This window comes from Piliocolobus tephrosceles, chromosome 7 (assembly GCF_002776525.5).
Source record: "Piliocolobus tephrosceles isolate RC106 chromosome 7, ASM277652v3, whole genome shotgun sequence".
Classification (NCBI taxonomy): domain Eukaryota; kingdom Metazoa; phylum Chordata; class Mammalia; order Primates; family Cercopithecidae; genus Piliocolobus; species Piliocolobus tephrosceles.
The window spans coordinates 56182838-56209389 of record NC_045440.1 but is presented as its reverse complement, the minus strand read 5'-3'; the positions used below and the strand labels follow the sequence as shown (position 1 = coordinate 56209389).

Below are 26552 nucleotides of genomic sequence, written 5' to 3'. Positions count from 1 at the left end.
ACCATTAAGAACGTGCTTTTTTGGCATTTCCACGTCCTTTGATAGTGTAAATTTATAAGAATAATGCACTTCTTTGGGGGATTCTTTGTTTCTCTAAATTCATTGCACTATTTCATATTCTACACATGTTAATGTAGTCTTGTTTCAAAACCGGAAAATAACAACAAGACCAGAACTCCCTTTCCAAACATTCACACTGTTCATGGGGACAAACAAAAACATTTGTACTCAAGCCCTGTTCGTTTTAATTTCTATTCCCCCATGAAGACAGCATCTGATTGGTACCATGGCAACAGGTTGCCTCAAGCATCGAATAGGTATCACTTGCACACAATCTTCCTCACAAATTCTCTTTATAAGTGTTAGGAGAGGTGTGATCTTCTCCTAGAACTCACTAAATTTAAAAAGGTTGAAGAAAATCTAATTAGCGTTTCCAGAAGTGCCTTTCTGGGGTCTGATAATATCAGATTACTGTTCATATTTTTTCCTGTATTCACAAGGCGCAGGCACAGCCTGTAGATGTCCTGACAAGTGGCAAGGAAGGGAACATCAAGGCAGCCTCAGGACATGCAGGCAAAACCAACTTACGGGGTTCTGGGTTTTCTTCTGACTTTTCCTATCTCAGGTTGTTCAGGTCTTTTCCTTCCTCCTTCTCTCCTTTCCTTTCCTTCTTCCTTCCTCCCTTTCTCTCTCCCCTGTTTCCCTCCTTCCCTCTTTCTTCTGTTGCTCCTTAAAGGAAAAAACAGTGATGCATTCCTCACTCATTTTCTGAGTTTATTTGCTAGCGCTGCCTTGAATGTAAGGTGGATACTGTGGATTGTAAATGGTCTGTTCCTGTGAAATCTGTACTGACACATCAGAGCTAAATATTCTCTATGTGACAAAGAGGAAAAGGTACTTCTTGGGCACCTGCCAATACCAGGTATGAGACAGAGCATCCACCCTTCACATTGTCTCAGCAAATTCTCCCAGATGCCTGCCTATGAGGTATGGGTTATTATCTCCACTCCTTTGATAAGGAAGCAGATGCAGAGAAGTAGAGGAGTGAACCACAGGTGAAAGTTACTAAGTGGTGGAGACAAGATTTCCAGCAAGGGTTTTTTGACTCAAGTTTCCATGAAGAGCCTCAAAACTCACTGGAGGAGGCAACCTGCAGACTTCCTTCATTCTCCAGGTGGTGGTGGTGGCGGGGACAAGTGCCATTGTCATCAGACATTGTAACTCACAAATATTGTGTTACAACTTGAGAAAGTCTGTGCCTGTTACACCAGGTATATTTGTGGTTCCATGTCTCTCTCTGTGTGTGTGTGTGTGTGTGTATGGAGAGGGGTGTGAGGAGAGAGGTAGAGACAGAGAGAGAGAGAGAGAGTGAGAGATGAGAAAATAGAAAGAAATATAATAACTTTTGATGACTCATTTATTGAAATTAATGCTATGCACTCAGCCCAGACTGCCTCTAACATCATGAAAGTATGGCCACCAGTTTTAGGAATCCTATACTTTCCCAGAACTGTAGGAAATATCTCCACACATATGCTACAGATGAGCCTGTGAGAAAAAGATTAGTTTTTACATCTAATGGCGTGAAGTTGACGTCTATCCATCTGACAAAGGTCTAATATCCAGAATCCACAAAGAACTTAAGCAAATTTACAAGAAAAAAACAAACAACCCCATTAAAAAGTGGCAAGGAACATGAACAAGCACTTCTCAAAAAAAGACACACGTGTGGCCAATGAACATAAAAAAAGTCTCAACATCACTGATCATTAGAGAAATGCAAATCAAATACCACAATGTGATACCACCTCATGCCAGTCACAATGATGATTATTAAAAAGTCAAGAAACAACAGATACTGGCAAGGTTGCAGAGAAATAGGAATGCTTTTACACTGTTGGTGGGTATGTAAGTTAGTTCAACCATGTAGAAGACAGTGTGGTGATTCCTCAAAGACTTAGAACCAGAAATACCATTTGACCCAGCAATCCCATTACTAGGTATATACTCAAAGGAATATAAATCATTCTATTGCAAAGATACATGCACATGTATGTTCCTTGCAGCACTGTTCACAATAGCAAAGATATGGAATCAACCCAAATGCCCATTAACGATAGAACAGATAAAGAAAATGTGGTACATATACACCATGGAATACTATGCAGCCATAAAAAGGAATGAGATTATGTCCTTTGCAGGGTCATGGATGAAGCTGGAAGCCATTATTCTCAGCAAACTAATATAGGAACAGAAAACCAAACACCACACATTCTCACTTATAAGTGGAAGCTGAACAATGAGAACACGTGGACACAGGGTGGGGAACAACACACACTGGGGCCTGTCAGGGGAGGGTGTGGGGGATCACATCAGGGAAAAGAACTAACGCATGAGGGGCTTAATATCTAGGTGATAGGTTGACAGGTGCAGCAAACCACCATGGCACACATTGTTACCTATGTAACAAACCTGCACATCCTGCACATGTATGCTGGAACTTAAAAAAAATATTTTATTTTTTTTTAAAAGAAGAAAATGTATCTTATTTCCTCATAAATATTTTTATCTTCAAAAATGTCAAGGCTAAAAGTATTTTGTGCTAAAAATATAGGTGAGTGGACAGAGCAAAGTCTAAGTGCTGTTTGCTGGAAGATTCGTGAGGTTTCACGCCCTGGGGGCAGCCTAGGTGAGAGGACAGGAGCTAGTAGGTGCAGTCAGCTCTGGCTTTAGAGGGCCAGGAGCTCAGCCCAGACCAAGACCTTGGGGAGGACGAGGTAACGTTTCACCTCAAGGTTAGGTGAAACGAGTTTAAATAGGTCTACATCCATTTAGGAGAGAAACAGAATGCGAATGAGGGAACTCTTTTCTGATAAATTTAGACAGGCTGAGGGCGCTCTTCCCGTTCTCCATCGGAGGCAGGCAAGGAGGAGACCAGAGGAGGACATGGGCAGGTGGTGCACGCTCCATTGTCAGATGGCTTAGGCGCTTTACATTGTTTATTTTATTCTGTTCTAATACAACACTGCAATTTAGATCATTAAAATTATTTTCCAATCAGAAAAGCTGAGGCTCAGTGTCATGAAGTCACACTCAAGGCCACACGCTTTGTGAAGACATCAGAGATCACCGGCGAAGGAATTCCTCCACACTGAGGTCCTTTCCCAGTGGGATGGAGCTCGGACCCCAGGCCCTGGTTGCAACTCCACTGGTTGCTGGTTGCTGGGGGCATCACCCTTGTTACTGCAAACTGCTGGACAAGGCAGGAAAGTGCTCCTGCTGCATTTCCCATGCCCAACGTTTCACAGCTTCATCAGTCCACATTCGGTTTATGTCTCTATCCTAAAACGTGTGCTCTGGGCCACTTCACTAGTTTTATTTTCTCCTTTATAGTCTAGAAATTCCACCCTTGCTACCATGATGCCTTCTCCTCTAATTTGCATTCTTCATTTCTTTGCTAGACTTTGCACTGATGTGTTCTGCTGTGTGCCCCTGTGGTCTCTGAATTGTCAGACCCATCAGGCTCTTTTCAGCTCTCATCTCCACTGGTCCCTCAAGTGTGTTTCTTGGAAACTCCCCATCCCCATGCTCTTCCTGTTGCAGGATTGTTAAGGAATAGACGTGATTCCAATACGCCCACCTGTCTCTTATTTCCTTCTCTGACTCTTTCTCCAATATAGCCCCTTAAATGTTGGTTCCCTTTACCAGTTCTGCCCTTGGCCTTCTCCCCCAACAAGCTCTCCCTAGGTTGTCTCTTCTATTTTTCCCTGCTTCAACTATCAACTCAGCTTGAGATACAGTGTGTACGAAGCCTTTCTCACCCTCTCCAGGTGGAACCGGTCACTTCTGTCTTTGGGTGTCCACTGACCTCTGGGCCTACCCGGGACCACTTCAGCACTTATTCATATGCTGCTCCCCCTTATGAGGCTGTAAGCCCTTCAAGGGTGAATGGTCTTAGTTATGCTCACTTTCTAGTATCCAAGTCAGCACCTGCCATGGATAGGTGCCCACACCATGCTTATTGTAATAATGTGATACATTATTATATTTTGTAATATACAGTAAATAATGAAGATTTCCTTCAGGTCTTGATGAAGACACTGCAGCCTGTCTTTGGGAGGTGTGTAGCTGCATGAGAACAAGGAGGGATTTTTCAGGACCCTTGGGTTTCAGGATCAAGTTCACAGCATCCCCTCCTGTCCCTGGTTTGGCTATGCTACAGCACTTGGCCTGAGTAAGAGACCTCACACTTCCCTGACTCCCTGACCTGCTCTTATCCAATCTCCCCTCCAAGCATTGGTACACTTGAAATCACTGCACTCATTCTTAAAGGTTCAATACTCACTCCCTTTGCTATCAAACTTCCTGGCCAAAGTGAATTTGAAAGAAAAATCTCCTGTGTTCACAAAACATTAAAAAAAAAATAAAACTTACTTCACATAGTTTTTGTAACAGCTTTTCTATGTTGATTTCTTTAAAAAGATGTGACAAAGTGTTTTGCAGTTACTTATTCAATCATTTATTCCAAAGCTATTTGTTAAAAATATCTGTTTTCTATTTACATCATGGAGGATATATTTTAGATTTTTTTTAAATATGAATGTTTAACTCAATGTTTTAGATAACAAATATTTGGAGGTGCCCCTTCATTGAAGGCTCTGTGCTGGGAACTCCCACTTTTCAACCCTAGCGTAAGGAAGTTCATGCCCCGTCAAATTGCCCAAGCCTTTGAACCAGTAATGCTATGGATGTTTAAAAAGTTTTTGGGGCCAGGCGCGGTGGCTCATGCCTGTAATCCCAGCACTTTTGGAGGCCGAGGCGGGCGGATCATGAGGTCAGCTCGAGACCATCCTGGCTAACGCTGTGAAACCCCATCTCTAGTAAAAATACAAAAAAATTAGCCAGGCGTGGTGGCGGGTGCCTGTAGTCCCAGCTACTCGGGAGGCTGAGGCAGGAGAATGGCGTGAACCCGGGACGGGGAGCTTGCAGTGAGTCGAGATCGTGCCACTGCACTCCAGCCTGGGCGACAGAGCAGACTCCGTCTCAAAAAAAAAAAAAAAAAAACACAGTTTTTGGATGTTGGCCACATGCGGTGGCTCACGCCTGTAATCCCAGCACTTTGGGAGGCCAAGGTGAGCATATCACTTGAGGTCAGGAGTTTCAGACCAGCCTGGCCAACATGGTGAAACCCCATCTCTACTAAAAATACAAACATTAGCTGGGTGTGGTGGTGCGTGCCTGTAATCCCTGCTACTCGGGAGGCTGAGGCAGGAGAATCCCTTGAACCCAGGAGGTGGCAGTTGCAGTGAGCCAAGATCACACCACTGTACTCCCGACTAGGCGACAGGTTGAAACTCCATCTAAAAAAAAATAAAAACCCAAAAGTTTTTGGAGTTTTCGAGTCTTGTTAGTCTCGTAGTCTCTGAGACTTTTTCTACAGCTGAGTTATGAGCTGTGGAAATTTAAGATCACAATGAAAGTGCTGACAAAACCTTAGCCAGGCAGAGCTCAGCAGGCCCTGTCCTTCTGCAATCAGGGCTCATTGTGAGCTTTGAAGAGTGAATCTCCATGTGATTTTATCCTAACAAACGTTTACATACCAATTGAATCAGCTTCTCCCTCCCAACCCCCTTGCATCTGTTCTGACAGTTTGCAGGGCTCTCTCTATTCCACACATATATCCTCTTGTGTATGAGCAGTACCCTAGGGGGAAAAAGCTGTTTTAAAATCACTCAGTAGGAAGTGATCCTGGTTCTTTAGTTCTGCTGAGTCATCAAGAAAATATTAGCATACCTGTCTGAGGAATACTTTTAAAATCAGTCTAATAGCAATCTGCTGAATAAATGCAAAATATATTTATACCCTAGAATATACACTTCATGATGTGAAAACTATTTAAGAGATTGTGGGAGCTTCCCTTACCCACCCACCTACCCAATCCAAATTGGGTCACAAAATCCTGATCCTATAACTGTGGCTTTCTAGAAAAACAAAACAAAACAAAACAAAACAAAACAAAACAAAACAAAAAACTATTTGGGAAAGTACCACAGTAAGCCACTTTTGAATTTTTTATTGAGTTGACCTTACCCATCTTCCCTTTTGTCCTTGCTCGGCAAGCATTCTGCTTACCATTCACATGGTTATTTTTAGTGTTTAGAAATAATAATTATAGTGTGTTGATATTCGGTCAAAGCAAACATCAGCTGTAAGTTCCCACACTGGCTAAAGGTCAGGTGAATGGGAGATAAATGTGGGCTCCTGTTTCCTTTAAGGTGTGAAGTGCTAACACATTACTGAACTTTGGGGAGGTTAGAGGCTGGCAAAGGAAGACACCACAGGAAAGGCCAGCAAGCAGCCAGTGTTTGGGGCACCATTCCTTGCAGACAGGTCCTTATTGATGCTTCTTTGTTCCAAATTGGACTGAACTGACGCTCTAGATCTTTCCTCCAGCTCTCCTCTTCCCATAGCCATAGCACATGTGACTAATTACACTGTCCACTACATCTATGACCCAGCTCTTCTCCCTGTGCCTGAACATGCCTGTGTGCTCACCCTACCTCAGAGGGAAGGAGAGGCAGGAGAGAGGAGAAATACTGAGTGGAAAAATACCAAGATTTATGCTTGATTATTGGAGATAATTAAGTAGAACCTAAAAATAGGCCCCTTATTTCATATTATGTTCAAAATGATCCAAATTCAAAGCTATTCACAGCTGTGCTGGGGGTTGATATACCATAGAGCTGATTTCAAGCACTTGAATCAATGATAAGTAGAAGAAGCTTCTGTCTGTTCTTCTAAGTATAACTTGGGGTGGTACCATGACTCAGAGACTACTGAATGTGAAATAAAGAGATCAATAATATCATTACCCCCATGACACCCATCATTTATTCTGCCAATACTTTTAAATAAAGTGAAGCCATATGGCCAACACGCCATGTGAATTTTGTGATTCTCTCCTTATGAAGTTGTTGGTGATGAGTCTTTAAAATTGAACTCCATGAATGTATTGATTAAGCAGACTAGTGGTTTACTATTTTATTGATCTACTTACTGATATTCCCAAGTATCCCAAGTACTGAACAATGCAAAGACAGACTCAAAAGTCAGAAATACAGGAAAATAGGTTGTGGTACTTTAAAAAGTATATATGCAAGGATTTACTCTGACATCAAACACCTCTTTCAAGTGTTGGGAATAAATCTAATTATGTGCTGTCAATAACATCAGCAATTCCATTGCTTTGTGGAGACTGATCACTAGCATTGCTGCACAGACACAGGCACAGACCAGTCCAATGGCCTCCCCAGTCTGGTTTTGTTCACATTGCTATCTTTTCCTTACAGAATATCATTTTTCCTGACAAAGTATTGGGCATCATTTGTGGCCCAGCTCAAAGGCCACTATTTTCACAAAAACTTTCCTGATTCCACACTCCCTGACATCCTCCTCCTTCAAACATCAACAGCATGGCATTGCTGCTTCCCCTGTACCATTCTGCATATGAGATTGCTCTGTGTCACCAAAGGACCTCAAAGTGACCACCACTAGGACACAGCACATTGACTTCTAATAATGTTTTGGTCTTTCTTTTCCATTAGACTGAAATTTTGGAGAGCAGAGGCTGTGTCTTTGTATCTGTCTTGCCTAGCATAGGGCCTTGTCACATACCAGGCGTCCATTCTTGCCTCTATTAAAAAAACACCCAGGATGGCCCTCTGTGTGCCGAGTATGTGGTTCCACTGCATTGGGAAGGAATGTGCGAGTGCCCTGGAGTGCTGGCCTCATCGCGCTGCCAAGCTTGTTCGTGCATCTCGACAGAATTTTCCAGCACCTGGCAGGGAGGAGCTGTCATCTTTCTTTTATCTCCTGAGGGCTTAGCACTAAGTGCTATTGGATAAATGAAACATATTTAGAAAGACAAAGAAAAAAATCACAACTCTCCAATGTAGGGGCTGCTTCTCCTAATTTTTCTAAGTTTGCTTCTTCACAACTTCTCATTGGTCAGACTTTTGTGAAGTGTTTTGAGGAGCTTATGTCTACTCTCCTTATAATTTTGGTTCAAATTAAGTCTCTGATGAAGCTGCTCTTACAATTTTGTTTCATCACTAATGAACTACTGCTACTTAATAGATTTAACAAAGCTTATTATGAAGGCGGATACAATAAAGTAACAAGGGAAGAAATGAGAACACTTCTGAGAATGATGCCCTTTACATTCAGAGGAGCCACTATTAAGAGCTCTTTCCTAAATCTCAGGGGATTTGCCCCACGCTCAACCTTTGTCACCTTTATTGACCTCACTGACTTCCTGAGCATTTGTATCAGAAACCTGAGATGTCACAGAGCTCTTCATAGTCATCAGAATGACCAGTTTGACATTATATAATAAAAAACTTTGAAAGCCTGCTTGCCTTTGAATCCAGCAGTTTCACTTTCAGGTATTTATTTTTAAGAAATAATTAAGGCTTGCTGCAAAGATTTAGCGTTTTTGTTTTGTTTTTTCCCTACAGATGGGGGTCTCGCTCTTTCACCCAGACTGGAGTGCAGTGGTACAATCATAGCTCACTCTAGCCTTGAACTCTTCGGCTTAAGTAATCCTCCTGCCTCAGCCTCCTGAGTAGCTGGGACTGCAGACGCGTGCCAGTGGAGTCAGCTAAGATTTAGGTCTTAATATGTTTATCATAGCATTATTTATTACAGCAAATATATATAACTTATGATTTCAGAAATAGAAAATTACTCAAAAAGAAAAGGATAATCCATATATTGGTATATTATGTGGTCATTAAAAATGAAGAACGATATGTATTATTATGCATATATGTTTGTGATATGTTATTAAAAAAGGATACAAACTGGTATCCAATATTGATTCTATTTTAATGTAATATATTAAAACATTAAATAAGTTTACACAGATAAGCAACAAAATAGTACTTTTAATTATTTCTTAGGTGCAAGATTTTTATTCTCTTTTCCTTCCTTCCTTCCTTCCTTCCTTCCTTCCTTCCTTCCTTCCTTCCTTCCTTCCTTCCCTCCCTTTCCTTCTCTCTCTTTCTCCTTCCTTCCCTCCCTCTTTCTCTCCTTCCCTTTACTTTCTTTCCTTTTCTTTTTTTTTCTTTCTCTCTCTTTCCTCCTCTTCCCTCCCTTACCCTTCCCTTCCTCCTCTCCTCTCCTCTCCTTTTCTTTCTCAGCATCATGCTTGTGCCCTAGGCTGCAGTGCAGTGGCATGGTCTCGGCTCACTGCAGCCTCAAGAGATCCTCCCACCTCAGCCTCTCAAGTAGCTGGGACTACGTGAATGCACCACCACAACTGGCTAATTTCTTTTCTCTTTTGTAGAGATGGGGTCTCGCTGTGTGGCTCACGCTGGTCTCAAACTCCTGGCCTCAAGCAATCCTCCTGCCTTGGCCTCCCAAAGTGCTGGGATTATAGGTGTGAGCCACCATAACCAGCCAAGATTTTCATTTCTGAGTGGCAGGAAAGTGATTTATACTTTCTCCTTTGTGCATATTTGGGTTTTCTATTTTATCTTTAATAGTATGTGCAATAGGGAATAAAAGTTAATATTTTAAAAATTCCAAATATGTAGAAGTTTTACAAATATGGTATTTGGAGGAGGGGAACTTATATTGTGTCTTTTTGTCTATATAAAATAACACTATGACATCCCACAGGAACTTGTGAGCAGTCTGTATTGGCTAGTCCAACTGAAAAGCCAATACAAACTGAAGTAGCTTGTGAAGATGGTAAAAATGTGCCAGCATTCTTCAGTCAGAGGCCTTTTGGGTGCCTTCCATGTTATAGGCCTTTTCCTGTACTCCTTGCTTCATGGCGCTCACCCTGTAGTAAAGGTGATGAGAATAATAATAAAACATGTGGACGAATAGAATTTCAAATGGCCAAAGAGAAAATCACTCCAAGTAAGTAGATGGGGGTGTCTGTTGGAAGGGGAAGAGCTGTGTGTTTTAGGAGTGATGTTGGAGTCCCATCCTGATTGGAGAGGGATGAGGTATGTGAAGCCCTGGGGGAGTGAAAGGGCAATGAGCCAGCAAATGCAGGGTCCTTGATGGGGCAGCAGCCAGGGCCTGCCTCAGAGACAGAGGATGGCCAGACAGAGCTGCTGGACTTGCAGGAGCAGGAGCCGGCGGGAGAGCAGGGAGACTTGGAGGCTGCACAGCAGGGGCCTTGTCACATGCCTGTCAGCAGTTTGTACTTCATTTAATTGCAGCAAGAAGTCCCCAGGGAGTTTTAAAGAGAGCAGTAAAGTGATAGAAAGATTGCTGTGGGCTAGGCACCATGGCTCACACCTGTAATCCCAGCTCTTTGGGAGGCCGGTGGATCACCTGAGGTCAGGAGTTCACGACCAGCCTGGCCAACATGGTGAAACCACGTGTCTACTAAAACTACAAAAGTTACCCGGGTGTGGTGGTGTGTGCCTGTAGTCTCAGCTACTTGGGAGGCTGAGGCATGGGAATTGCCTGAACCCTGGAGACAGAGGTTGCAGTGAGCCAAGATCGTGCCACTGCACTCCAGCCTGGGTGACAGAGTGAGACTGTCTCAAAAAACAAAAACCAAAAAGAAAACAAAAAAAATAAAAAAACAAAACACATCGCTATGACTGCTGTATGGTGTATACGCTGTGGGAAAGGGTGAAGGGGGATACCAGTTCACTAGAGAAGGGTAACTGAGCTGGTGTTTGGAAAGGGTGTTATCAGCGGGGACAGCAAAGAGTGGTCGGATTTCGGATGTGGTTTGGAGGTGGAGCAGACAGGACTTGCTGATGGACTGGATCAGGGGGTGAGGAAAAAGAAGAATGAAAGATACTTTTCAGTTTGATTATTATCAGGAGACGCAAATTAAAGTCACGTTGAGATGCTAACCCATGGGTAAAATTCAGAGGACTCACAATGCCACGTTTTGGAGTGCATTTGGAGCAATCTCCAGACATATACTGCTGGTAGGAATATAAATTGGTACGAGCACTTTGGAAAAGTCTATGGCGTCATCTACTCACATTCAGTGTGCCTGTCTGTACCCCATGACTCAACAATTTCACTCTTAGGTATGAATCCAGAAGTAATAGGTGTGCATGTATATTAAAGACATATTAAAAACACTCAACAGTAACATTAACCATAATACTCTTAAGCTGAAAACAAACCAGTGTCTATCAACAACCACAAAATGGACAGAGATTTATTCTTACAATAAATTATTGTAGAGCAATGAAAATGAATGGGTTACATCATTTTCTCTTGTGAGAAAATGGAATTATATCTCACAAGCACAACACTGAATGAAAGGATCCAGAAACACACACACACACACACACACACACACAAATGTATGTTTATATAGAGGTCAAAAACCTGCAAAACAAATGTTTTCAAATAGTGATCACATGTAGAATGGCAGGCACACAGGCAAGGAGCGGGTAAGAGCAGGGCTCCTGTGATGCTGAAAATGCTCTTCCTTTGACCTTGGGAGTAGTTTCTCACAACTGTGTACTTTTCTGTATATATGTTATACTTAAAAACAATATTTAAAAATTATGAAATAAAAACAGAGGATAGGAAGTGAGAAAGTGGAGACAGAGGATAAGATGAATTTTTCACAGTTTGTGAAGAGCAAGAAAGTAATGTGGTCGTGGGTGGTGGCATGGGTCCATTTTTTCTTGATTACAGCATGTTTGTTTGTGTGATGATGGCAGTGATGCAGGAGCGAGGAAAAACTGATAATTCAGAATAGGGAGAGAGAGGCTAATTCCACGAACAGGATGCTTGAGCAGGGGGCAGTGGACTCCAGGGTAGAAGAGATGGACTTTAGCTGGGAGGCAGCATGTTCTCAGAGGAAAGGCAGGACATATGGGTGAGAAAATAAAATAGCTCTTGTTTTATTGCTTCTATTTTCTTACTGAAATCAGGTTAAGAATACTGGAGGCAGACCGTTAGAATGTGAGGCTACCAGAGAAAGTAGGAAGCAGTTCATTTTGGAGCAGGACACGGAATTTCAAGGGGGACATAAGGTAGGCTTGCTGGACAATGTTGAGTGGCCATATGAGGTCCGTGGTCACACATTTAAGGAAGGACATGTCCGTTGCCAGACTTGGCTGCCTGGGCGTTTTCATGACACAACCTCCATGATCTAGAGCATCTGCCTTTGTCTCATGCCATGGCCTTTCAGGCCTTCACCTCCAGCTGTTACTCAGAAACAGCTTTAACAAGCTTGGTTATCAAGTTTCTCAGCCGGGAGTAGACACAGGTCACAAAACAGAATGGGGATTGTGTGCCAGCTCCCTCCACCCGAAAGGGGGGATTCTGCAGACCCCTTTCCGGACTCCCTGACTGACTGGCAGTCCGGTAGGTTCTGCCAATAGGTAGCACTGGTGGGAGGCTGGAAGGTGGGAGGAGAGGAGAAGAGACTTTCTGGTTTCCTCTACAGATCAGCATCCTATTATCACTGAGCCTCCACAGCGCCTGGCTCCAGCCCACCGCTGCTTTTGGCATTCCCGGCCCCAGCCTCATCCCAGCCCAGGGGAGGCAGCAGCAGCCGGCCTGTGCCAGGAATGTTCCAGGTGAGCCCCACTCCCTCGCTGCCTGGCTGGCTCCATGGCAGTCCCTGCAGCTGCTAGGTTGCACCCCTTCTGTCACCCAGCACTCCTCAGGCAGTAGCTTTCCCTAGAGGTCTGAGCCCTGTTCCCTCACTCCTCTAGCCCTACGGATAAGAGTTTCTTCCTTCAGTTGTGAAATCTCTTGATTTCATGGGCATGGCTTTTCATCCTCTCACCCTCCCAGCACCTGTGCCGCCCATTCCTCAATCTAAATTCCTCTTTTTTTTTTTTTTTGAGATGAAGTTTCACTCTTGTTGCCCAGGCTGGAGTGCAATGGTGCGATCTTGGCCCACTGCAACTTCCACCTCCCGGGTTCAGGCGATTCTCCTGCCTCAGACTCCCAAGTAGCTGGAATTATAGGCACGTGCCACCACGCCCAGCTAGTTTTTTTGTATTTTTAGTAGAGACGGGGGTTTCTCCATGTTGGTCAGGTGGCCTCGAACTCCCAACCTCAGGTGATCCGCCCGCCTTGGCCTCCCAAACTGCTCGGATTAGGGGCATGAGCCACCGCCTCTAGCTCCCTTCTTTTAAAATATCTAACACGTTCTACTTTCCTGGTCTGGGTGGTATGCTACTTCATAAATCATCACAAAAAGCAAAATCCAGCAGCTAATGATCTGCCATGCAACAACAAAGCCCAGTGGTTTGGATCAACTGAAGACTGTGCGTGCCGCCCGAGTGAGCACGGTGCCTGGAGGGCCAGCGGCAGGCAGTGCGCACAGCAGGCTTCGGGGGAGTGGAGCTGGCTGCAGCGTCATACTGCACATCCCAGGGCAGCCAAAAGGTCCTCCCAGGGGTCCTGCGGCTGTGATGCAACCGGATTGAACACACCACTTTGCTCTGGTCCTACCCAATTTTTCAAAAGCTGTCAAGGTACATTTCATAGAAACAACTCCCTTTCACAGTATATTTCATCAGCTTTTCTATTAATAATACTAATTAAACTAAATTAAACTAATTAATCCAACTAATTAAACTATGTAATGCAAACCTAAGTTTACAATAAAATGGACATTGGCCAGGCATGGTGGTTCAAGCCTGTAATCCCAGCACTTTGGGAGGCTGAGGTGGGCATATCACCTGTGTTTGGATGAACGGAGGCAAGATGGTGCACTTCCGGGTTCTTCATCCCCCTCCCAACTTTTCCCACGGGCGCGAAAAGGCAGCCGGCGCCCGGGAAGGTGCAGACCAACTGGGCATGCGCCAGGTGACGTCAATGGGAAGAGACCAAGATTTACCTGGTCGCACCTGCGGAATGCCCCGGACACGCCCGTGCCCCACCTATTGCCCTCCCACTCCTAGAAAAGCCACTCTTGGCCGCGGCCTTCTCACAGCCCCACTCCTGTCGGGATGTCGGGACTGTGGGAAGTCCGTCGGAGAGCCCCACCGGGGGACTCTGCTGGCCTCCTTTGCCGGAGGCCGACAGACTTCTCCCCCACACCTTAGGTGACCAAAAATAAACTTGCAGTTTTGCTCCTACCCTTTGCCTAGTCGCTGGTTCTTTTGTGCCCGCTCTGGTGGTCTTAGAAAAACAAATCAACCTGAGGTCAGGAGACCAGCCTGGCCAGCATGGTGAAATCCCATCTCTACTAAAAATACAAAATTAGCTGGGCGTGGTGGGGGGAGCCTGTAATCCCAGCTACTCAGGAGGCTGAGGCAGGAGAATTGCTTGAATACAGGAGGCAGAGGTTGCAGTGAGCCAAGATCACACCACTGCACTCCACCCTGAGCAACAGAGCAAGACTCTGTCTCAAGAAACAAACAAACAAACAAAACCAACAATAAGAAGGACATTGAAAGAAACAGTTTCAGACACCCATCTTGACTCTGGCTGAGTGCATAGCTCAACTTGAGAAGATAACTCTGCCTGGTGACTAAAAACAACCTGCTTGGCTGGGTGTGGTGGCTCACCCCTGTAATCCCAGCACTTTGGGAGGCCGAGGTGGGCGGATCACGAGGTCAGGAGATCAAGACCATCCTGGCTAACACGGTGGAACCCCGTCTCTACTAAAAATACAAAAAATTAGCCAGGTATGGTGGTGGGTGCCTGTAATCCCAGCTACTTGGGAGTCTGAGGGAGGAGAATCGCTTGAACCTAGGAGGCAGAGGTTGCAGTGAGCCAAGATCGTGCCATTGCACTCTAGCCTGGGTGACAGAGCAAGACTCCATCTCAAAAAAAAAAAAAAAAAAAAAAAAAACAACAACAACCTGCTTGGCATGAATATTCAATGTCCTGGGGGCATCAGGGAGAACACCCTACAGAAGGAGTAGGGCATGGCCTGAGCGGAGCTGGAGAGGAGGGCTCTTCCTGTAGGAGTCTCCCGCTGATGAGCATCCTTCCAGCTGAGGTGGTGGACCCTCGGGTGGAATGGGCTGGGCAAAGTTGGATTTGAGCAAAGACTGGCATGTCAGGTGCGGCGGGGGGGGAGCAGATGTCCTTGATGCTGCCTTCCTGCTCCTTCCAGTACCATCAAGGATGTCAGAACTGTCCGATCGGAACTGTGTGATTCAATCCATCAGAACAGTCTGACAATGGACACAGGGTTGCTCAGGCAGAGTCTGCCTGGCCCCTTCCTGGAGCAGGTGAGCTGGAAGTGCTGTAAGCTCCTCTCTCATTTTAAACTAATTAACCTAACTAATTAAACTAAATTATTGATCCTTCTACAAAATGGCACCACTCAGTCCAGAATGCACCCAGATAAATGGATGTTTCTAAATATATTCTGTCATGTTGTTTATAGTGTCACATTATAAACTTTTAGTAAAAAGTGAACTTCTTTAGTACAAATAAATGTTGCACAGAGCTTCACACACCATCATGCACAAACAGGCTTTCAATAAATGTGTTAATTAACTACGATAATAGCAACTGCAGAGGAGGCAGATCCAGAGGGACTTGGAGCCTAGACCCCTCACAGACTGGCACTCTCGCCTGCACTCTTCCCCATCTGCAGAATCCAGAGGTAGGGGCAGGCACATTAGAAGACAGTGGTGTGGGGCAAGGGAGGAAGGCCTTGGGCATGGGGGTGACTGGGATTTTCTCTAACCTAGGTCACTTAAAGTTGGCTGGGACCTGTCTCCACCTACTTCACGATGAGGTAGGGCAAGTTGCAAGTCAGTGTGAGGTCTCAAGAGTGCTCACCAGGAGAGGACAAATGGGGTGTTTTTCACAATTCAGGTATTTCTTGGTTACCCTGGTTAGCAGGTAACAGTGTTTGCCAGATATTAGAAGACAACTTTACTTCTAACTTCCTGTGGAGCCTCATAGGATGCAAGACAGGAGAGGGATAATTAGAAACCCCTTCCAACTCCCTGTTTCCTCTCTTCCTTTAACAAAGTATTCAGGATAAACTGTTGGCAAAAGGAGTTTTATTCATATTTTTCTGGAATATGAAGGAATGAGAAGTAGGTGTTTTTTGTTTTTGTTCAGTAAAGCTTTCCTGGGCACATACATGGCCTGTGGGATGGCATCTTTTGGTAACTCACTCAGCATATCCCAGCTAAATACACTTAGGGTGTAGGATGAGATTTGCCATTAGTGATAAGGTAGCAATTGAAAACAAAGAACAAAAGCCTTCTAGAAAAAGCAGAAACATTTAGGCTGGCAGATTGGCACTCAACCAATTCATCTAGTGAAGGCCAGATTTTTGTTTGTTTGTTTTACTTAGATGGTTCCTCTACAAGGAAGCATTATTTCCGCACAATGGTTCCCCTGTGCAGCCAGGTGACTGTGCTGTACGCAGCTTGGGCTGTGGCTTATATACCCTCATTGTGAGCATCGGCCATGTGCCATTATTCTACACGGTGTTCCAGGCTGCTCTGCGGAGGACACCCTTTGACCCCAGGGAGCTCTGAGCAAAACTGTATTGCTGAGGAAGGCTGTGGGCAGCTGTCTATACATGAATTGGTATCTTCTCTGCCAATCAAGGGTCTTTGCAACCAAAATAAACTATTCATAATATGACAATCACAAAACTAAAACTGACTGCTCATTTTACAGGTTCTTGAGGTCATCAAAAAGTCCCGATGAGGTAACTCGGACTGTGAACCTTTTACCTTTGCTGGCGTCATTTAGACAGACATGGAGGTCTGAAATTCTGGGTAACTTATCTTAAGCTGTCTTTGTTTTTGCAGTCTGAAGACTTTTTAACTTGATTGTCCTCCACCATTTCAGGCTTAAAATGTCTAAAATGCTCTCTCCCTAAGTGGCTGCTCCTGCTGACCTGCTTGGTTTTATTGTCACCAGGTTCTCTCTCAGTCAAATGGACTCAAGCTTCAGTCTCTTTTGGTACATGCTCTGTCCGTCAAAAGACCTGACCATTCTCTCTTCACAATGTTTCTTGCACTTCCTTTCTAACACACACCCCTTAATTCGGGGTTCATGAGCTCAAATTTGAACAATTTTTCCCATTTTCACATGACATCAAATTCTTCACCTGATTCTAAAACTTCCCTGTTCTAAAACTCAGGCCACATCTGAGACCTACTCAGTGAGAATTTGCGTTTCCATAAGATTCCCTAGTAGATTCCTGCAAGATCAAGCTGAAGAAGCCCTGTGCGATGAGCCAAGGGTCTGCTGAATCCTTTGTGTGTACTCTCTCATTTAATCTCTAAATCCTATGAATTAGCACTATTATTATCCCTCAGTATTCATGGGCAAATTGAAGCTTAACAACAATAAGAAAATTGCCTGAGGTCAGGGGCTGAAGTTCAGGATACCTTGAGGAAATACTAATGTGGAAATAAAAATGTGAATGAGCACTTAGGATGGGATACTCTGAAGAGGTGAAGCTGAATTCTGTAGGACGAGTAAGAACTAGACAGGCTAAGAGAGAGGGGACGAGAATATTCTGGAGAGGTTAATAACAGGTGCAAAGACCTGGAAGTGGGAGAGAAATGGGAACATTTTCAGAAGAGAGAGGAGTGCAGCGTGGTTGCAGAGCAGTGACTAATGAGGAGAAGGCTCTGACACAAAGGCCTTGGAACTTGTTCAGGAATCTTGTTTAATTTTAATGAGTGTCAAGGGGAACACTGAAGTGGTTTAGATTAGAGTCTAAGCGGCTCTAGGACCACTCCAAGGAGAAGGGAATGAAGAGGGCAGGGGTGAGGATGAAACTGTGGGCCAGTCACAGGAGTCTGGGTGGGGGTGCATGTGGTCCGGCCGGGGGAGCACAGTAGAAATGAGGTGAAATGAATGAGTGTAAATTTTCCTTGAAGACACAACTGACAAGCCTCGGACTACATCTTCCTCAGCATCTTTGGCGCCCTCACTAAACAGGTAGAGAACAGTGCCCTCCATGTGGACACTAACAGAAATGTCACGGTCCATCTCCACTATCGAGTGGGGTCTCCCTCCCTCCTTCTCCCCATCCCATTTTCCTTCCTGCCTGCCCTCCTCTCCCCCTCTCAACGCCCCTTTCTCCTCTCTCCCTCTCTCCTCATGAGGATATGGGATTGGGATTGGAAAACCATAATGGTGTGTAAACTGGAAACTCTCTGGAAGTACAGCGAGCACTACCCTGTACAGGTACAGCCATGCGTGCAGTCAGGCCTCCTAGTGTGTATCTTACACTCCGCAGGGAGCTGGCTCTGGGACATCCCAGATCCCATGGAGAGCAGCTGCTGCCCTATAATATGTCCAAGGTGACTGTGGAGTGTGAAGAGCTGGATGTTCAGGTTCAAGACTCAGCTTTACCCTCATTCCTGCTCTCAGAACAGACTCCAAACTGTCCCTCCTGGGCCAGTGCAAATGGAGGAACAATTATGCTCCAACAGTTCTCCCTGAGCCTGTCAGCCTGCAGCATGAGGAGGCTCCTCTGACTAAGTGACTCCATAAGGAAGGAGAAGCAGAAAGATTTTCACAGCAGCTGACGGTGTTCTAGGGCTACCCAGCTTCCACTTAGAGAATACAATTTCTAGCATCAGTTATAAAATGTCATATGTCTTGTCTGATTTTTCTTATTGTTTTAAAAACACTGCAGAGAGTGGTGGATGGTCGAAGTTGGGTTTAAAGAGCAATTTTCCTTCTATCCTAAAAAACAGTAATTTTAGACAGTCACATGCAGAGTGATCATTCTCTCCCTGCTAAATAAGAATGGTTTAGAGATTTTAATTCAGAGCTATCTGCAAATCCTTTACAGATTTCATGCCTATTGGTTATTTACATTCATAGCAGATGGCTGCGTTTTCACATGTAAATCCCAATAATTTTTTTTAACCATTGAAGATGTTGGAAAATACATGTCAAACTAGGTTATTACATTTATTTTTCTTTTCCTAAAGGGAAACTTCTCTGTTCTTAGAATTCACATCAATTTAATTTATCAGCTGGTTTGCTTGTAAGTGGGATCATCTATCAGCAGAGGGGTATTTAGAAGCCGTCCCTCTGAAGACAGGTTTCTCTTCAAAATACACAAGGAATCACATGGTGTTTCCTGGGCTGGTCTTCCTTGGCTGGAGGGTTTGTCGTTGTTTTTTACTGTCAGATATTTTCACTCTTCGTTTTGTAACACAGCTGTCTACCCACCTTCCTTGTTAAAAATCAGTAGCAATAAGATCAAGGTAGTGGGCTTATTCTTCCTCTTGACTCAATGACTTGCATTGATCCTTAGTGATATTTGGATCAACCTGTCTTTTGACCACCTTGGGAGGGAAACAGAACATAGTTTCCCTACGCCATTCTGAAACTTGACGGCAAGGCTTGCCTTGGCTAAGGACGAGGTCTGGCATTCAACACCTACAGTACACCTGACATATATGTGTCAAGCTTAGTTGGTTAGCTGGGGACACTAGATGTCAGGAAAGAGCCAAAGACTCAAAAAACACAACTCAACTCTTGGCTGCTATGTTTAGGATGAATAATCTGATGAAGACCAAGGATTGCATTTTTCTCATTTTTTTCTGTACAATTTTATGTATTGTTCTTAAACTGAAAATGTGACCTCATTTTCTTAGATCTCTCTCTCACCTTCCCTTCTCTATCTCCATCATCTTTGTAAGAAAAACCTCTCCATAATTTTCCAAAAATTTTAGAAAACTAGTAGAGACACTCAGTGGCCTCAGGCCATCAGAAGGTGACTTGCAACCCTGCACATGTGCTCCTGAATTTTCCCCCTCTACAGAGTTCCCAACTGTATAATTGCACTAAGGAGTTGCCAAGTTGTTCTGGAGATGAGCACTAAATTCTTTGACAGAGATTTAGTTTGATGTTGCCTTTCAATTTCATTTGTATTCTGGCTTACAGATCATTTCCTAAAGCATATACCTGGCATTATATGCCTATTGGGAATTCATCGATTCAAAGATTGAATAGAGTTGTCAGGGAGTTTGGAAATCATCCAGTTTAACTTGTGACCTTTACATTTGAGCAACCTGGGGCCCAGAGAGATTAAGTGGCTGTGAGAGGTTTTATAGTGAGGTAGTGAGACAGCCAGAGCCCAAGCCTCCGCATGCCCAGCTCGTGGTCTTCAACCACCAGACACCACGAAACACAGTCATCCACAACTAATTCACACAGCCTTCTGCCTTCTCCGTGCTTTTCTCTTTTTCTGTGCAAATACTCCACTTTCCTCTTCTCCCAATTTGCTTTCTAGCAGTTGATAAACATACATTGTGGATCTCTTTGACCTTCTTCTCAAACTTCTTGGACCAAAGCTATTCTATTGTGAAACCAGGGTTGGGCCAGGAATCTATGAATAAATGGGTCACCAGCTACCAGTACACATTTTCTCTTCCTTTTCCTATACAGGTAACATGCGCTCTGATTCTGTCCCCCAAACTAAAGCACTCAGCTTAAACTAACATGCTCCATGCCATAAAAAGTTATAAGGACAGTGAGGAGATTCCCCAGACCAACCAGAACAAAACTCAAGTTGGAGCATGACCCAACTTGCACAAGGGAGCAGCATGTGCCCAGAGGGGCGCACAGAGGCCCTGCTGAGATCCAAATAAAACAAGCACCTTACAGTAATTAACTGTTTAACAGCGTCTATTTGGTTACAGGATTGACAAATTAATAGGAAATGCTTTCCTTAGAAAATGCCCTCTTATCCATCATCCGTGTGCCCATGTATTCACCTGCCTACCCACCAGTCTGTCTAATCTTGCTAACTTATTCTAGAAAGGATTTGAGTAGCAGGCTCTAAGGAAATGCCTGGAAGCTCTGCTGTAACTGGAATAGTCCTACTGTTGAGATCATCAAATATGGGAAAGCACAAAGATATTAATCTGATAATAATATCCATTTTATAAAACATCATAGTATGTAAATATTAATAAACATTGACAACTTTTTTCCCATATGACCTTCTTTCCTTAAATATTAGGGTAATCTCTACCATTTCCTTTTAATATCTTTTTCTCATTGTCTCTCTCTCTCTCTCTGTCTCTCTTAACATCAAAAGGAAATAGTAGGAATTACTCTAATACTATATACACACACACATATGTACACACATATGTATATTAGAGAGAGAGAGAGAGCGCTACTGCTTTCTTTGCAACTTTTGGAAATTATTCCATTATAAAAACCAGAGAGCCTCAGTTGACTGACTTTATCCCCATATCGACCAAGTGTAAAATCATAAAGATTTTTTTTCCTACTAAGAGGACAGCTGGAGAGCAAAAATGCCCTGTCTTTCAATTAATCAGTCATGAGAAGCAATGGTAGGAAAACATCATGCATCATTCACAAAACACATGTAAAACAGCAGACATATTGCAGGTCTATGTCAACAAAGGGCATTAGGACAGTTCTTTGGATTGTGACAAAAGTAGCCAGTCAATCTTTCCCCAAATTCCAAAACCAAATTGCAAGCCCTTACCTTGGAGGGCCTGTAAGCTATGAGTCTGTACGATAATGCAGAGCTGCAGGACCAACTGTGGAGCACTTTCCAGAAAGGTGGCTAGCAAATGCAGCATACTCACATCCGCATACTCATATACCATTTTCCAGTAAAACCTCCATCTGTCATTCTCCCCACTCTGTCGGCTTCGAATACCTAAGTATATTGTGTGGAAATATCTAGAAAGAAAACATGGAGAATAAGAAAGAGATGAGTGATGATAGTTTAAAATTCAAACTCCAGGGTTGTTCTTTTCTGCAAGCCACCATATGCAAGTAAGCACAAGAAACAATTACCTCGGGGGCTTATGAGTTGAAGTCCAACGTTAACTGCTTAAGAGTACCCATATTTGTAAATGCTCACTTTGAGAAGTCAGTGCAATTCTAGTCCTCATAAAGACATTCTGCTCAATTGCAATATGAAGAAGCGTGAGGTGGAATGTGGCGGAAACTCAGTTGGAGAATGGGTTTGCTACTTTAAAGGTCTACATACATTCTTTTTTGTCAGTTTCTCTATGTGCCCAACAGTGTTCATGAGGGGGTTTCTCCTAGGACACAATCAAAGCCTGAAGCACCAAAAGGTATGTGCATGTAAACCTTCTCATGCCTTTAAAAACCACGTTTTATTATTGAAAATTCCAAACATATACAAAAGGAGAAAAAATAAAGTAATGCATCCACTATACCCTTCACTCAGGGTAAGTACAGTTGATCCTTGAACAGTGAGGGTTGGGAGTTGAAATGCAGTTTGTAGTAGTTGAATGTAGTTGAAAATCTGCATATAAATTTTTGACTCTCCACTTCACTAATAGCCTACAGTTGCCTGGAAGCCTTACTGATAACATAAACATCAACACATATTTTCTATGTGTATTATATACTGTATTCCTACAATAAAGTAAGAGAAAAGAAAATATTAAGAAAATCATGAGGAAGAGAAAATATATTAACTATCCATTAAGTCGAAGTGGATCATAAGTGTCTTCATTATGATCTTTACATTGAATAGGCTGAGGAGGAAGAGGAGAGGTTGGTTTTGCTGTCTCAAGGGTGGTAGAGGTGGAATAAAATCTGCCTATAAGTAGACCTGCATAGTTCAAACTTGTATTGTTTAAGCGTCAACTGGAGTTATCAACATATTGCCAATCTTTTTCATTTGTACCTCCACTTACTTCCTGTCACCAAAATATTTTAAAGCAAATCTCAGGCATCACATTTTTTCATCTATAAGTATTTTATTAAAAATAATTTTAAAACCAGTATTGTGATCACACTTACCAATAAAGATAGTAATTTCTTAATAGTATCAAATACTCAATGTTCATATTTTCCTGATTATCACAATTTTTTAAGTTTGAAATGCAGTCCAAACAGGATCCACATATGATGATATTTGATATATATCTTAAGTCCTTTTTGCAACATGAATTGCCCTTCCATGTCTTTTTAAATTTCTTGTGTATTTTTCATTGTCTTGATTTTAATGATTGTATTTGCATGCTGTGGTTAACATATCTATCCTTTGTGTTTCCTGCAAATGAGTAATTAGTGTCAGAATTTTGATCAGCTTTAAGTTTGATTGTCTTCGGTGGGTGATGTTGTGTACTTTCATCAGGAAGCACATTACCGTACACTGACGATATTGCAATCAAGGTTGCAAAATGGTGATATTCAGAGTCCATCATCGATATTCACTTACTTGTTAGAATACTTCTCCAGCTCTCTTGCCAATGTCTCTACAGTATTTGGTTGTCTGGAGCTTGCTCTGTGGTAGATCCCTCAAGAAACATACATAGAGACAATATTACCTGAGCTCTTGCATATTTATAACAGTATGTGGTTATCAATCTTGCCTTGGTGAGTATAGGGTCTTTTGGTTACACAGACCCGAAAGTTTCACAGTTTTAGCTGGAGATTGGTACCCACTCTTAGAGTCTGTGAATGAACTGCATTTACCCAGTGCAAAGATTCTCAGATGCCAAGACCGAAGGATAGCAGGGATACAGCAAGGAAGTACAGGAGCAGAAAATCCAAGCAACCTTTTCACCAAAAGGTTAGGCTGGATGGATGTAGAATTCATGCATATTCCATGCAAAGTCCAAGATCTGCAATTTATTTATTTGAGCACTTTAACTCTGTCACTTCGTTGTTTACTAGCCTCGTGTTCTTATGGAAAAGTCTGATAGAAATTCGACATTCATTCTCTTATAAGCTACTTGATCTTTTTGCTTGGATGTCCCAAGCATATTCTGTTTCTTTTTAGAGATCTATGGTTTTATTAGAATGTATCTTGATATCGGCTGTTCTGCATCAATTTTCTGAAGAATGTGATATGTATCTTCATTATGTAGCTTCAGGTTCCCATGTGTATTTTTAATTTTTCTTGAACGATAGCATTCAGTATCTTTTCTAATCCATCTCTTTGTCTTTCTTCTTGGAGGCCTCCTATTGATTATATATGCTATATCTTCTTTATTCTGTGTCTAACAGTTTCTCTTGAATCCTTCTAATCTCAAATTTCTTCTTGATTTTAAATTTTTTCTTCCTCTTCATCTTCTATTCATCTTCTAATTATGGTGTGTATATAGTGCCATATCCCTTCTAGTTGAGTTTTCATTTCTGTCCTGCTTTTTTTCCTTTTTTTTTTTTATATAAAATTCTAGGCCGGGCATAGTGGCTCACATCTGTAATCCCAGCACTTTGGGAGGCCGAGGTGGGTGGATCACCTGAGGTCAGGAGTTCAAGACCAGCCTGACCAATATGATGAAATCCCCTCTCTATTAAAAATACAAAAAGTATGAGATCACCTGGACACGGGAAGGGGAACATCACACACCGGGGCCTATTGTGGGGAGGGGGGAGGGGGGAGGGATGGCATTGGGAGTTATACCTGATGTAAATGACAAGTTGATGCGTGCTGACGAGTTGATGGGTGCAGCACACCAACGTGACACATGTATACATATGTAACAAACCTGCATGTTGTGCACATGTATCCTAGAACTTAAAGTATAATAAAAAAAAATACAAAAATTAGTCGGGCTTGGTGGTGCATGCTTGTAATCCCAGCTACTCAGGAGGCTGAGACGGGAGAATCACTTGAACCCGGGAGGCAGAGGTTGCAGTGAGCCGAGATCATGCCATTGCACTCCAGCCTGGGCAATAAGAAAGAAACTCCATCTCCAGAAGAAAAAAAAAAAAAAAATTCTATACTGATGAGTTCTATCCATCATCCTTTGTGTCATATATTACTTTTTTCTACTTATTTCTTTTACAAAATTTTCTAATTCTGATTTATATTATTCTTCATAGCTTTTACAATTTAAAAATTTTCTTTCAGCTCATTTAGAAGTATTTGCTTATGATTTTTATCCATTTTGTGCATGTTTGTGTGTTTTTTTTTTGTTTCATTGTCTACAGAAACATCATTAGTTTTCCTACTTTCTTTTCATTGTAATAATTGATAATTTTCTTGTTGCTAAGTTTTAAAAGTTAATTTAGTTTCCTATACTTTTAGGAGGGATGAGTGGGCCAGGATAGCTGAGCTGGTTTCACAGCTCTAACACACTCTTCTGGCGTTCTCATGAAGTGGTAAACAGAATCACTTGTTACTTTCTGCTATCAGCTGCCTCTGCTCCTTCCCCCTTTTATTTGGACATTCTGTTTCATCTCTCGTGGTTGTCCCTGTGGTTCTTTAATCTACTAATGGTATGACTTTGCTCAGTTTGGAATCTGTTCCCAGCAGATTCTCCTCAGTATGGAGACTTGTTTGGGAAAGGCCTTCAGTTTCTTAGTTAATGGGATTAAAGGACACAGCCTGCTCCAGTAGCATCAGATTTGGTTGCACTGTGGCCTCTTTGGATTGGATTATTGAGAACACCCTCCCTCCACGTCTATCCTGCTCCTCTGAGCTTGGTTCAGGGCACTTCCCAGGGAGTATCTGGTTCTCAGGGTCTTCCCTCTACTTTCTCCTGCATGGTTGTTGATATCACATTGGCTCTTATACGTTGTCACTAATTTGTCTCTAGGTAATTACGGGGGTATCTCAACACTGTTTTATCATCCACAATTCTTCAGTTTTGTCAACCTAGTTGCTCTGCCTATTTTAATTTGATAATTTTGGTAGACTAAAGAATGATGTTGCCATTGTCACCATATTTGCAGAACATAACATTTAAAAACACAAAATGGATGTAATCATTCCCTTGAAACTTTGGCTGCTCTGTATGAACTCTAAGGTGAAACTTGCTATCGTGCACTTTATAGGGACTTTCATGGGCAGATCTCTTTCTCCCACCGCTCCATGGCGGCAGCTTGTGATGAGGTCAGTGCAAACTGCTGATGTTTCCTTTCTTCTACCTCCGTGGCTGTTCACATGCTCATGCTTGGGATAGCCTTGTAATAGCCTTTCCTGATTCTCTGACTGCCAGGCACATTTTTGAATAAATAGTCTCCTTTCGATCATCACCAATCATCCTTGAATACTCCATGCATATGCAACCTGTTTGTATTAGTTTCCTAGAGCTGCTTTAACAAAGTGTCATAGACTGTGGTTTAAACCACAGAAATGTATTATCTCCCAGTTCTGAAGACTGGAAGTCTGAGATCAGGGTGTCATCAGAGTTCTTTCCTTCTGAAGCCTGTAAGCAAGTGTCTGTTCCATGCCACCCTTCGGTAGTTTCTGGTGGTTTGCTGGTAATCTTTGGCATTCCTCCACTTGTAGACGCATCATCCCAATCTCTGTCTTCTTCTTCACAGAGCATTCTCCCTGTGTGTGTGTCTGTTTCTGTGTCTAAATTTCTTCTTTATATAACCACACAGTCATATTGATTAGGAGTTACCCCAATGATCTCATCTTAACTTGATCATGACAAAGATCGTATTCTATTTCCAAAATAAGGTCACATTCACAGATATGAGGTTACGACTTCAACATCTTTAAGGGAGGACACAATTCAACCATAACACTTTTCTATCAGTGTTTGATCTTGTTTACTCCATGACTTCTCCTCCCCTGTTTGGTGATTTCCAAGTCTGCATCTCAAACTCTAACCGTCACCTGAGATTCAAATCCATGTGCCCATCTGCTTTCC

At 42.9% G+C, this 26552-nt stretch overlaps 1 protein-coding gene across 1 annotated transcript in view; it reads right to left on the bottom strand.

Moving 5' to 3' along the window:
* XKR4 (XK related 4) overlaps window positions 1-26552 on the bottom strand; it is a 413532-nt gene that overhangs the window by 142054 nt on the left and 244926 nt on the right. Inside the window, exon 2 of the mRNA XM_023184242.1 lies at window positions 21440-21639. Coding sequence (XP_023040010.1) covers window positions 21440-21639 — 200 coding nt within the window. The remainder of the gene's footprint in view (window positions 1-21439; window positions 21640-26552) is intronic.